Source organism: Pseudochaenichthys georgianus, chromosome 1, assembly GCF_902827115.2.
Source record: "Pseudochaenichthys georgianus chromosome 1, fPseGeo1.2, whole genome shotgun sequence".
Classification (NCBI taxonomy): Eukaryota; Metazoa; Chordata; class Actinopteri; order Perciformes; family Channichthyidae; genus Pseudochaenichthys; species Pseudochaenichthys georgianus.
This window is the reverse complement of record NC_047503.1, coordinates 39991517-40005482: the sequence shown is the minus strand read 5'-3', so window position 1 is coordinate 40005482 and position 13966 is coordinate 39991517. Positions and strand designations below refer to the sequence as shown.

The following is a 13966-nucleotide window of genomic DNA, read 5'->3' as shown; positions in this document are numbered from 1 at the left end:
CCGCTCCCTTCACTGGCTTCCGGTAACTGCTAGAATTCACTTCAAGACACTGGTACTTGCGTACCATGCTGCGAATGGATCTGGCCCTTCCTACATCCAGGACATGGTTAAACTGTACACCCCAGCACGTGCACTTTGCTCTGCATCAGCCAAACGACTCGCTGCACCCTCGCTGCGAGGGGGACCCAAGTTCCCATCAGCAAAAACACGTGGGTTTGCTATCCTGGCTCCAAAATGGTGGAATGAGCTCCCCATTGACATCAGGACAGCAGATAGCTTACACACCTTCCGGCGCAGACTGAAAACTCATCTCTTTCGACTCCACTTCGAGCGATAGAATGACTAACAAAGAACTGCTAACAGAGCACTTATATACTAATAAAGGGCTGGCTTATCTAAAGCCAGTTGAGTAGCACTTGAAATGATTGGCTCTTTGAAACCTGATGTACTTATATGATTCTGTTTTCCTCAAGGTTGTGTCTTCCTGGTTGAATGTACTTATTGTAAGTCGCTTTGGATAAAAGCGTCAGCTAAATGCAATGTAATGTAATGTTTTTACTTGTAGTACTGATACCGTCCACTAGACTCCTAGTTACGTCGCGAGCTGCGTACATGATTTCAAATACTGGCGCTGAGGAACAGCAGAGTGCGGCTTGACAGGTGTTTGTGTTGACATTCCCCTTATTGTGGAATAAGCGGAAAAGGGGAATGCAGAGACTGGCTACAAGTGTCTTAGGTTCAAGTTAGACAACTAATGTCTGGGTAGTGTTCATGACTTCATGTTTATGTCATCTCAATGGTTAATCTCAATGCACACAAATTTTCCGTGCTTTCCAATAGTTTAAAATAGTCTTATTCCACTGTTAAATAACCTGTTCAATACAAACATGCCACTTGTAAACATTAAATAAACTTTCTGTGAACTGATATTTGTTTAGTGAGCTTATTAGAGGATGTTCCCTTTGATTGTAAAATGTCAATGAAGATGTCAGACTTAGTATATTTGTTAATAATTACATACAACACATGGAATTTGTGTGTGTGTGTGTTCCAAGTGAATCTGCGGCCCCCTGGTGGCCAGTACATCAATTATGTGGCCCTCACCACCATCAAAGTTGCCCATCCCTGCTATTCTAGGGCCTAGGGTGAAAAATGCTGCATGCAATCACTTCTTGGGCTAAAAAGAGGCAGGGATGAGCACGAGGAGATTGATAGCGATGTTAACAAGCCCTGGGCTCAGCTGGGCATTCCAAGGAAGCTAACTCTACAACGTTTCTTTTTTAGTCAGACAAAATTACATTTCCGTAATTACACAGTAGCGTTGATTGTGGGTCTGAATTGTTGCCACTAATAGTAGAATAGCATGATTAGTTAAGAGCAGCTTGGGGGGATTTTGGAATTGGATTTTGGTGCAGAGGAAGCTAGAACTGACAATAATGGAGATAAAATACCCACAGAATATAATCCATTGATTGTGACATTTCCCCTCTCTTTTGTTTTTTTTATTTGTAAACCATAATAAAATGCCTTATATTGTTTAACATATTTTACATATACATTTGGGTTGCAATTTATTGTGTTCAGTTTAAATATTTAAAATCGTCAATGTTGACATTACAAGTGTAAATAAAACATTATTCAAATGCATAGGAGGACTGCAGTTTTTCCAACACCTAATCTGATGTGATTGCAGCCGAAATGTGTTCAGTAAAGTGTTATTTTCTTGTATGAAATTGCCCACAGAGCAGCTTGTTAGTTTTCTGAACGTGTTGAATGCTCACTGGAGCCAACTCAGAAAAACTACATGTCAAAATGTAATTTGCGGTTCTTAAAATAGGTTTCAGTTATTCTCAAATGAGCACTTCTCTTGGGTAAAGTGTAGTGAGCTCACAAATAACACCCAGCTTCTCTGAAGGTCTGAGTACTTGTTGACATAGTTAAAAATTGTCAACAACCTATAGTGATTTAGGAATGATTATTTATAAAATACCCCCCATGTCAATATAACCAGAAGGCAAGGCAAGGAAAGGCAAGGCAAGTTTATTTATATAGCACCTTTCAACACAAGGCAATTCAAGGTGCTTAACTAGAAGACTATGTACTGTATAGTGTCATGTCCTCTTTAAAAGGTCCCCATCTTGTTTTGGGGGTTTCCTCTTCCCTGTGTTTTTCATAGGTTTTTGTGCATGAAGTATTGTTTGTCTTTCGTCAGCTCAATCTAAAATACTCCCTATATATCAGTCAATACCAAAATACCCAAATGTGAATGTGTCATGCCATAATTGTCATGCACTCCCAAAACAAAACCTTCAACATCAATGTTCGACCTCTCCTTCTGTTTTTAAAGGGTCCCTCTGTGTAACGTTGCCCGGAGCTCTTTCAGCTGCTTGTGGTTGTTTTTCTCGGGACTAAACGTCTATAACAAGCGCTCATCGGTTCTGTGCCCAGCCCTGCTCATTGAGACAGATGTTAATGTCCCGTGAAGGCGAGTGCCGCTGCATCATCAGTAAATACACGGTTCCTGTCAGCCGGGGAGCCTCGCTGGTCCATTGTGAATCAATGAAGTCTCAAACAGGAGAAAGTTATAGATCACCCGAGGCTACAAGACTAAGCCAATTGGAATCACAAAATGAGATTAATTGCCAACGAATGACAGGCTGAGATGTATCACTGGCTCCAAGGCAAAACGCTTACCTGTTTCCCATTTAATTTAATTTCCAACTCTAATATACCGAGTGTGATATCATTCATAAAACTTAATTTAAAATAATTCCAAAAAAAAATTTCAATTAAGTAATAGCCCGGATAGTCAGGATGAATAAAAAAAAACATATTTTAAAGAGAAAGTTAAACGTCGGACGATGATTATCCATAATAATTGACAGTTTGGTGAACCAGCAAAGGGACCTTAGTCTGAATCACTTCTCCTACATTTGGACCGCTCCTCTTCATTGGAATATTGGCAACTATAGACTTCCCAGTGTTATGTGTAATAGGCTTGTCACTAAGAATTATTGTCACTGGCCTCATTTACTGCCTAGGAGGAGGCAAAGAGAAGTGTGTGTCTGAATCATTTAAGAGCCACTTGACTGTTAACTTTTATTCCGACAGCTTCGGACGAGGAAGGAAAGAGAGCGGTCTAGTTTTTATTTCACAACTAAATGTCAAGCCTTCTATGTCAAGCATCTAGCAAAGTTTATCCTCTTCTCTTAACCTTAGATTAAGTCAGAATGTATAATGCAACAACACAGTCATACTCAGTAAATGCAGTTCTCATTCATAACACTCCGTTCGATGTCTCACTATGGGATGCGCCTCATCGCGGAGCAAACAGAAGCATCAATCTCATTACGCCAATCCTGATTGGCTGGTGATCTTGACGTCAGCGTCAGGGGAAATCACCCCCTATAAGTAGCTTGCGCCACGACGCATGCGTCATTCAAACACCTCTTCTCGCTTCAGAGCACATCTCTACAGTAGCCAGACAAGCTTAACGGTCCACAGACTGAACCCAAATCCAAAACATTTCGGGCGACGGGCGCTCGCCGGCTACTCCTTCTGCTTCGCAAAAAGACGGTAATACTAACGCCAGTTAGTATTAAAATCGACCTCGCCATTTCTTTCCCCGGAAAGTAAGGTAAGGTTTTGATTTTTCTCAAGCTAGCTACGCACCTGTTGCTAGCTAGCTTCCCCTTACTTCCGACACCACGGTAGCGAGGACGCTTTGCTTTTTCTCTCTCACGGAGGAGAAAAGGATTAGAAGTATATTGACACACCAGTCAATATTCTTTGAGAACAAAGGACCCACACCGTCCCTTTTTCTCCGGATTAAGGACGGGTTGGTAACACTTTTCTCTCAACGACGTACCTGTTACGAGCGGGTCCTCTCCATGCCACGAGGCGAACAAGATGGACGCCTCTCCCCCTCACACCAGAGGAGTCAGGGACTCGGAGGCTCGGTCATGCGGCTGCGGGTTGAAGATAGCAGGCACAGACTCACACCAGGTCTGCTCGTCCTGCCTCGGGCTGGAACACGCCCAGGAGGCTATCGACAACCCCGGCTCGTGCGGGCATTGTGCCCGTTTCACCCGAAAGAGCCTCCACCAACGGCTAGCACACCAAGCTAGCTTGTTGGAACAGGACTCCCTCATGTCCACTGATTCGCCATTTGGCAATCAAGACACGGGGGCGTCCGCCGCAGAGACTGAGCCCCTCACTGTGTCGGTCTGGGGCTCACTAACAGCAGCAGCTGCGGAACCGGGATCCCACGCCGTGTCAGGCCGGGACCCGGTGGCGGCAAGAGACACTGGAACGGAACCCCACGCCTCACCAGGCGGAGCTCCCGGCGAGACCTCACCATGGTCTCGCCCACGGAGAATGTCCTGGAATTAGACTACATGGAGGACGAAGAGGACACCTCTGAGTCCCTCCTGTCTGATTCGGATGAGCAAGAAGAAGATATCTTCATGTCATCGGCTCAAACGGCAAAGCCGGGAGCGATGGCTGCTCTCCCGGGCGATAGCACACCAGCTTCGCCCTGTCTGAGCATGGAACTGCAGGCCGCGTGTCAGCACGCTGCGTCCAGGCTAGACATCCCGTGGCCCGAAATGGCCAAGGAGACCGCCAGGTCCCGTTACGAGGGGAGACATTCTCCCCAAGCAACGAGGACAAGGAGGTAACTCCTCCCGGTCTTCCCGGAGATGTTGGATGAGGTGTCGGTCTCGTGGAGGGACCGACCTTTTAGCAACAAGGCCCCAATCCAGGGCGCCTCCTCCCTAGACTGCGACAGTATGGAGAGGCTCGGCCTGCTCCGCATACCGCAGATGGAACCGCTGGTGGCAGCCCACCTCCTACCGAGGATGGGCCCGTCACCAAGCAGGAACCCCACGCTGCCAGGGAAGGTGGACCGTTTCCAGTCGACCATGACTGAACGGTCCTACAGAGCCGCAGCGGGCTCTGAACGTTTCCTCACTGCTAACCGCATACCAAGCGGAGCTCTGTGAGGATATGTCGAGTAATCCTGGACCGGCCGTTCTGGACGAGGTGGCCGCGGTCACAGACATTTGTCTCCGCCGTCCAGGCCACGGGCAAAACAATGGGGATCATGGTGGTGCAGGAAAGAGCTAGATGGCTCAACCTCACCAACCTCCCAGACCGGGAAAAGGAGGATGTGCTTGATATGCCCATCGTTCCCGAGGGGATTTTCGGCTCCGCTCTTGCCTCAATGCAGAGGAGATGCGAGTCGAAAAAGAAGGAGGACGAGGCCCTCCACCTCTGCCTCCCTCGAAGGGCCCAGCCGCTGCCTTCGCAGCAGCAGCCCTTCATCCAAGCTGCCCCGAACCCTGCTCGGTTCAAAATACCGAAAATGCAGAGGTCGCAGTCCGCCCCTCGTCCCCAGCCCAGGCAGGGGACGAGGGCGAGCTGGCCTAGAAAATCTCCGGTTCCGGCTGCAGCCCAGGCGCAGCCAACCCAGAATTTCGGCCAGCAGTCGAGGAAGAAGAAGCGAGCGGCGTGACAGCCCCTCCTTCTCCCCTCTGTGACAGAGCTGGAAGTCTACGGTTCCCCAGCTCTAAATGTGTTCCCGCCGCCTCGAGAGATGCCTCAACACCATCCTCAAGTCCTCATAAACACATGTCACACACTTATTGATTTTTCTGTCATAAAACATTTTCCGCTGACGCATCCAGGCTTCGAGCCAAGGGCGCAACTCGAAAAAATGAAAAGAAAAACAATAAAAACAATAAACAGTCAACTGTTCCTACGGCTACGGCCTCTCTCAAAGGGCGGACAATTGACGGGTCTGTGAAGGCACCACCGCCAGACGCATGCGCAGTGTCGGTGAGGATTGTCAAAATTGGACACCACAGTGCTCAGACACTGGAGGGCCCCATAACACAAAAAATAGAGACTCAGAGGGGAAGAGACGTGACATCTCAGCTGGCTCTAAGGAGCAAACAGCAGGAGATGCTCACGACATCTGCTTGGGTTTCTCAAGACAGTTACACAGAGCTACAGACTCCAAGTCACCGTCACCCCCCCTCGCTTCTCGGGCTATCTGTATTCACAAGCCCAGGGAGAGTCAACCCATATTCTGGAGGGTTTTATCTATAATGCCGAGCAGAGTCAGATTACGCAGACAAATGTCCTCGTAAAGCACCTGCTCAACATGGGTCTCATAATAAAACTAAAACCTGGTGCTAACGCAGGACTACGCACAGCTTCTTCCCTTCAGCAGTCAGACTGCTGGCAATGAACCCCACGCTGTCCCATACTGCCTAGTTGTTGTCGTGTGCTGTGCTGAAGCGCAATTATACAGTACTGTATTCACTGTATTTATTATTATCTGTGTATTTATTTTTATTTATACATTTCCCATCTATTTACCTTTATTTTTGTATCATTTATTTTGTACATACTACTGATCATTGTTTGTTTGTTTGTTTGTAGCCTTTATCTAACCAGGTGAAGCCCCTTGAGATCAAAAGATCTCTTTTTCAAGGGTGACCTGCAGGACATTAGTTACACATGTAACATAAAAACAACAGAACAACAATAAGGATGACATAAAACATAATGTACAGGGTACAGTTTACAAAACTCTATTTACAGTGACAGGTACCATGAGTATCAAACAGCATGTCACCCAGCCGAGTTTTAAAATGATGCAGGGGAACCAAAGTGCTCAGTTTTAAACAGGTTTGCAGACTGTTCCAATTTAGTGGAGCTGCACAACTAAAAGCTTTCTTCCCTAAGACAGTCCTAGCACTTGGCACATTTAATAAAACAACATCATGAGATCTCAGGCAATACGTACTTTCAATTTGTTGAGAGATCAGAGAGCAGATATAAAAAGGTAGTTTACCCAACATGGCTTTATAGATGAACATGTAGCCTCCGTACAGTTAGTGAAGGCAGACCTGCCCTGGCATACAGGGTACAGTGATGAGTAAGTGCTTTACAGTTAGTAACAAATCTCAGAGCACTGTGATAGGCGGCATCTAACTTTTCCAGGCAATGGGCAGGTGCATTCATATAGATCAGATCACCATAGTCCAGCACAGGTAAAAAGGTCACAGTGACTAGCCTTTTCCTGGCCTCAAGCGAGAAACAGGACTCGTTTCTGAAAAAGAAACCTAGCCTAACCCTCAGCTTTTTAAGCAGATTAATGACCTGAAGTTTAAAAGTAAGACAATCATCAAGCCAGATACCTAGGTATTTATAACAGGCAACCACTCCGAGTACTTGTCCTTGCATAGTAACAATATCCAAAGCAGTGTCTGTCGTCTTTTTAGCTTTAGAAAAGAGCATTACCTTGGTTTTATCAACATTTTGTGTATACAGTATAACTGACTGTTTTGCACTCTGGTTAGACCCTCCTTAATTTCGTTACACTGTGCTTGCATTTTGTAATGACAATAATAATAATGATAATTCATAATTCCTTACAATTATTATAGCGCTTTTCCAGATGCTCAAAGCGCTTTACAAATACACATTACACATATTTTGTATACATGCAATGGTCACCACTGTGGACAATATCCACAGGAGCAAGTTCAGGTGAAGTGTCTTGCCCAAGGACACACCGGCTTTACAGACGCAGCAGCGGCGGGTTTCACCCCTTGATCTGATGATCATTGCACAGCACACTGCGCCACACCGTCCATCTTCACGCCTCGAGGTCATCGAGGCGCTTTTACAAGTACACATTGATATTATACATGTACTGTGGACAATACCCACGGGAGCAAATCAGGGTGAAGTGTCTTGCCCAAGGACACAACGGCCTGACGCAGTGGCGGCAAGAGCGGGTTTCGAACTGGAGTTCCCCAGCACCCCCAGCACCCCCCTTGATCTGATGATCATAAATTCAATGAAGTAATCTAATCTAAAATGTTGTGGTTCTTTTATTCCAAATAAAAAAAATTCTCTTTTAAATGAGCTATATCCTGCTGTGTGATTTCTCTCTCCTGTGTGCAACATAAACTAGTCTATCTTTTTATTTGATGGTGTCCAGCTAGCATCAGAGCATATTTTGTCTGGCTCCACATTTGCAGTTTAGGTAGTAACAACGATGTGGAGCATGTGGAAATCGGCTCTGAAACAAATGAATGTGAGCCTCCGTTGTATGAGGACATCAATTCTGCCCGCCTGATCACAGGAAGGAGCAGGTGCGGGCTACAAATCACAAGATATCTAACATAACTCTCAATCTGTGTGTGTGTTGGTGAGTATTTGTGTGTGGGAGGGTTTACTCATCACTGAATGACGTGATGAACACACACAGGCTGACCTAACCTTGCTTACATCAAAGGATGAAAAGGTCCACAAGAAAGTTGTATAACTCGCTTATTCAACATGTGTCCTTAGATCTTGCATGAGTTCACTAAAATACATTTTGAGCCGGTGCTATTAGAAAAGTAAAAGACAAAGAAGTCAGCAGGCCTTTACGCTTATGAACCAAGTATCCACACTCTCTCTTGAAATGATATTGTGAGATCATTTCAAAGGGCTATCTTCATAGTTCGTTGCAGGTTCATTTTTGTATTTTGTGTCTCTACGGTGACATGTCTCCATGCTTCAATGTTCAGAAAGCTCTTTATTGTTCTCATACTGCCTCTTTTCACCCTCTGTCTGAAACCAGAGCCCAGTCTGCTCTGATTGGTTAGCTGGCTGGCACTGGTGTGATTGGTCAACTGCTAAGAGATGTCCCGCCCATAAGCCTATTACGTACAATGTGTTGGAGCGCTGGCCAATAGAAGCGCAAATGTCACAATGTTGACGAAGTAAACAAGGGAGTCCAATGGAGTAGTTCTGGAAGGGGGGGGGGGGGGGAGGCCTTTGCAGACCCTTTACATGCACAAAAACTTATAACACATACTACAGCAAAGGGAAACCTCAAAAACGATAATTGGGGCCTCTTTAAATGGTGAAAATCCGATCGGCCATAGCGGAGAGATAGAGATAAGTCATAAGTCAAGAAAACTGTCTTGCCCACAATTTGAAAGCGTATTGAGGATTATAACATCCACTGAAGTAGGCTATAAACTGAGGGTCATTCCAACATATTGACCCAGGGAAACATTAATTGAACATTCAACCTATAGGAAAAACATTGCCGGGATCATAAAATCATTTGAATGGTCTCTTTCATGTGTGATACTAAGAGGATATTGAGCCGGGGAACATTGAATATCGGGAACATAGATACGCTCCTGGGAATCACGAATGCCCGAACAACATTTTTATAGCAATCCATTTGCTAGTTGATAAATGACAGGGTAGCCATTGAGATGAAACAACCAATGCACAGACAAGGTGAAATAGAGCTGCCCTGCTGGCATGGCTAAAACCAAACCCTGCACTTTACAGGCCAATAAGCCCAGCGTAGTGAAACCTCAAGTGTCAGTTAGTAGCGCTTATAAATATTTTGATGAACTGTTCCTGGTAGTGGATTTAGAAGTCTGCGTCTGTTACAAGTGATATATTACTCGCTACAGTCTGCACCAGAACATTCATAGACATTTAAGAAAACAAGTTCTGTTTTAAGTCAGTCCAAAGCACAGAATGCATTCCTAATATAGTGTAGAGAGTGGGCCAGATGCTACGCTGTAACTACCCAGGTAAGCTGCGATAATGAGACTGGACGTGATATACACAGACAAGCTGGCAGCGGTAGCCACTCTCAGGAAACCTTGCCAAAGAAGCCGACTGCAGCTCCAGGCCAGCATATTTTACCTTTATAAGGACAACTTGCTCTCCTTCTGCCTCCCGCCTCAATCACATGAATCTGTTGGACAGTAAAACACCGTGAAGTATACGCTGATCTCAGGCAGAAGAGGAGGCGGCTGGTCTTGGTTTACAGAGCGCTACATCTCAATCTCTGTTGGTTTTGAATAACCTCAATGTCTGCCTTTCAAATTGAAAAATAGGGATGAGCAGCATTTTGAAATAGAGTTTTAAATTAAATTGTTTGAGCTATCCCCGGGGCGAGAGGTCTATTCGGAAGACATTTGCATGAATGCTGCTCTCGGATTGTATGTCACTGATACTTTGCTGAAGTAGTCTTTTTGTGCAAGTAAACAAGGAGCAGTAAAGAGGGCACGGACGAAGAGAAACCAAGAGACTTCACTCAATGTGGTATAAAAAGAAATCCAAATCCTCACTTGTGCCAAGATGACTTAAAGAGGACATATTATGCTCATTTTCAGGTTCATATTTGTATTCTGTGCCTCTACTGGAGAGAACATTGGGATATAAGCCTTTGCAGACCACATGCACTTAACCTACTGTATATAATAACCTACAGGAAAGTGAAAACTCCCTGGAGCATAATAGGGCCTCTTTAACACATAAATGTCATCAACATATCAAACCTACATATTACTTTATTTGTCGTCCCTCCAACTGCGTCTCATTTGATATACGGATAGAGAACAACTCAGGGCAGCAAAGCACTGTAACCTGCTGGGGTGTTCAACCATACTGCTGCGATAAAACCTTTATATGAATATACGCCAAACCAGGATTTGCAGTAAGTGTGCGAAAAGCAATAAAGTGAATGCAGGTGTATCGCATTTTTATGTTTTATATGCTGGATTGCTACTATTTTAAAGTGTTTTTCCCCCCCCCTGTTCGTATCATTTACCAACTGCACCTTCTCCCTGTGTGAGTTTTATATTAAATATAAATCTCTTTATGAGCAAAGTGATAGTTGCTTCAGCCGGCTAGCTTCACATCCCCATGCTAACCCTTGGCTTTATTTATGTGTGCCTGTATCTGTTATTCTTCCATGAGTAACCCTGCAGTTGTTGTCCAGAGATACAACAACAGTGTCTCTTTGTCTCCCTGTTTCACGTCTGATAGCAGCCAAAGAACCCAATAGCAACCATTGACTTTAGTTGTTACACAAACTAACGGTGGATTTAAAGCTCTGAAAGGAGATAATGGAAATGCAGGAGAACCATAGAGTCTGGGTTTTCTGTGGCAGCCAGTTCCCAGGGTGTAGCGGTTGACTGTTGGACAGATGCAGAGAGCGTGGCACACCTACAGCACATCGAGGGAGGGAGTGCGTCTGCTTTGAGGATAACATTAACTCAAGACACATCAGCACACATTATACTCTGAGGAATGAGCCTCCTAAACATGCTAGTTTCTCACACAGATGGACAGCCTTGGTTAGGTCAAGGGAAGGCAGGAGAAGTGTGTCTGCTATGGATGATACATGATATAACGGATGAAGAAAGTGTGCTGTTAATCTTGATATTATCTGAACTCTTATTGGACAGTCTTTGATCCACTCTTATAGAGTCTGCTTTCACGCCTGAATTACCCTGGGAATCAATAAATGTCCACCTTATCTGATCTTGTTAGGATGTTGTTTTTTATAATATTTTGCCTTACGTTTGGATTACAGCTGGAAAAGGGACAAAGGGAAGACTTATAGAAATATGTAAATCAGAGCTTGTATTCTCACCTGGCAGGTCAGAGAAGAGTAGGATGCACTCATTGAAGCCATTGGCCAAGAGACGGTCCCTGAGCTGCTGCAGTATGGCCACGCCGATACAGAAGGGGAAAGAGGAGTTACCCAGCAGCAGTGTGTCCCACAGGTGGAAGATCTTGTGCAGCGGAAACACGTCTGCATGGCGTGGGACAAACATAAACACAACAAAAGGGAGATTTTACATAAAGACTGACAAAGAGAGTGCCTGAAAAGACATGTCCCCTGGAGGGATGCACACTAGGATTCTGTTAGCGGGACACTAGCGAGCGACACATACGTAGAGAGATAGAGAGAATCCGTGGTTACATAATGAGTGTGATTTGCTCGAGCATTTACTTAACATGGCTCTTAAATGGGAAGCTCACCAAGCAGTATTGTGCATTGGCAAGATTGCTCGGAGGGAAATGTGACGTGGGGGAATCAGCTGGGAAAATGTCTTTAGGTTGGTGTTGGTTGTTGGCTGAGGAGCTTTAGTCCGAGGAACCTGCACAAGTTGTTTCAAGCCAACTAAAGCCACATCCTGATCATGTGACCCACCGCAGCGCTCATTTCACTCATATGACTTATTAATGTAATGTTTCCACCCTGCTAAGATTAATGCAACCAGTGCCGTCCGTCTGTTTATATCATCCCGTGGTTTGTTATAGTGGATGCTGGGCAGCAGATGTTAGTGTTTGTGTGTGTGGATGTGTGTGTGGATGTGTGTGTGTGCATGTGTGTGTGGGAGGGTGTGCAGTGTGAATGTTGTAAGGCTGAGGGAGCTGGAGTGGTCAGAAAATGCCTCTACATTAGCATTCTGCTGGGCAGACTGATGCATGTGAATGACAGGTAGTGTGTGTGTGTGTGTGTGTGTGTGTGTGTGTGTGTGTGTGTGTGTGTGTGTGTGTGTGTGTGTGTGTGTGTGTGTGTGTGTGTGTGTGTGTGTGTGTGTGTGTGTGTGTGTGTGTGTGTGTGTGTGTGTGTGTGTGTGTGTGTGTGTGTGTGTGTGTGTGTGTGTGTGTGTGTGTGTGTGTGTGTGTGTGTGTTCTAGCATTACTATACTTGTGGGGACCTAAATCTGTTTACATAGTCACGTGTGGGGACTCGCCTCCCTTATGGGGACAAAATGGAGGTCCCCATGAGGGGGATCATTAATTTTAGAGTGAAGACTTGGTTAGGGTTAGGGTTAGGTTAAGGTTAAGGGTAAGGGTAAGGCATGTGTTGGTTATGGTTAAGGTTAGGATAAGTCTCCAGGAAATGCATGTAAGTCAATGTAATGTCCCCTGAAGTGATGTATACATGGTGTGTGTGTGTGTGTGTGTGTGCGTGCGTGCGTGCGTGCGTGCGTGAGTGCGTGAGTGCGTGAGTGCGTGCGTACGTGAATTGAAGACGACCCTCCAACCTCGTCTCGTATTGGATCGGGGACATTAGCAGTCAGAGGGGCAAACCTTCTGAATACTGGACTCACACACTGCCTCAGGGGAAGGGTGAGGGGTAAAGGGGTCACACAAACTCTACACCCAAGGATTGGTCCGAGTGTGTGTGTGTGTGTGTGTGTGTGTGTGTGTGTGTGTGTGTGTGTGTGTGTGTGTGTGTGTGTGTGTGTGTGTGTGTGTGTGTGTGTGTGTGTGTGTGTGTGTGTGTGTGTGTGTGTGTGTGTGTGTGTGTGTGTGTGTGTGTGTGTGTGTGTGTGTGTGTGTGTGTGTGTGTGTGTGTGTGTCACAAAACACCTCACTGCAAATCACTGATCAATATCAATTTGGCTACAATTAATGTAAATTAAAGTTGCGTTCTGTAAATCTGCCGACTTGCAAAGTATAAAGCAACAATCTAAAATGACGTTAAGAAGGTAAAACATTATTCAAGCGGTTTTACCGTATGATGGATCTGTACCTAGAATACAGAGGTTAATGGCACACTATTAATTCGTAACATTGATCTGCGACCCTTACCTATTTGCTCATATTCCAGCGCTACGATTGTGGAAGATAAAAGCGTACGGCTGCTACGAAATGACAAACTGCGTGTTCAGAACCAGCCAAAAAGGGATTAAACCCCGTCTCTGCTACTAACAAAGATAAAAGGGCTCTAACATGATCACAGGTTTCCACAATAAATCACTGAAACCTCCGATTATTGCTGGGATCTGTAATATTTTATCATCTTCAAATATTTGGAAAGTTTCAAGTGTAGACATCATCAAGTTCCAAAAAGGATCACAGCACTGCGGGCACCTAAATCATTTGACCACCACGACCTCGGCTGATTGAAATTAATGACAACGAAGCTAATTCTAACTTCATTACAATTAAATGTTTTATTCCCTGTACAAGTTGTGAGGATGACATACCACAGTACAACATAAAGCAGTCCGAGTTAACATCTCAAACTACGCTCTCAGAAATGCCCTGACTCGAGCACTTATCAACACTCTCACAATACAAGCTTGGAAGTCTCACCAGAAGCCGAATGCTTTACAAAAGT

At 45.1% G+C, this 13966-nt stretch overlaps 2 protein-coding genes across 2 annotated transcripts in view; one reads left to right on the top strand and one right to left on the bottom strand.

Annotated features, from left to right (window-relative positions):
- aimp1a (aminoacyl tRNA synthetase complex interacting multifunctional protein 1a) overlaps window positions 1-13966 on the top strand; it is a 54327-nt gene that overhangs the window by 3657 nt on the left and 36704 nt on the right. The window lies entirely within an intron of this gene.
- Window positions 1-13966, bottom strand: part of tbck (TBC1 domain containing kinase) — a 69909-nt gene that overhangs the window by 40649 nt on the left and 15294 nt on the right. Inside the window, 1 exon segment of the mRNA XM_034087179.2 lies at window positions 11477-11638. Within this exon segment, the coding sequence (XP_033943070.1) occupies window positions 11477-11638 (162 nt within the window).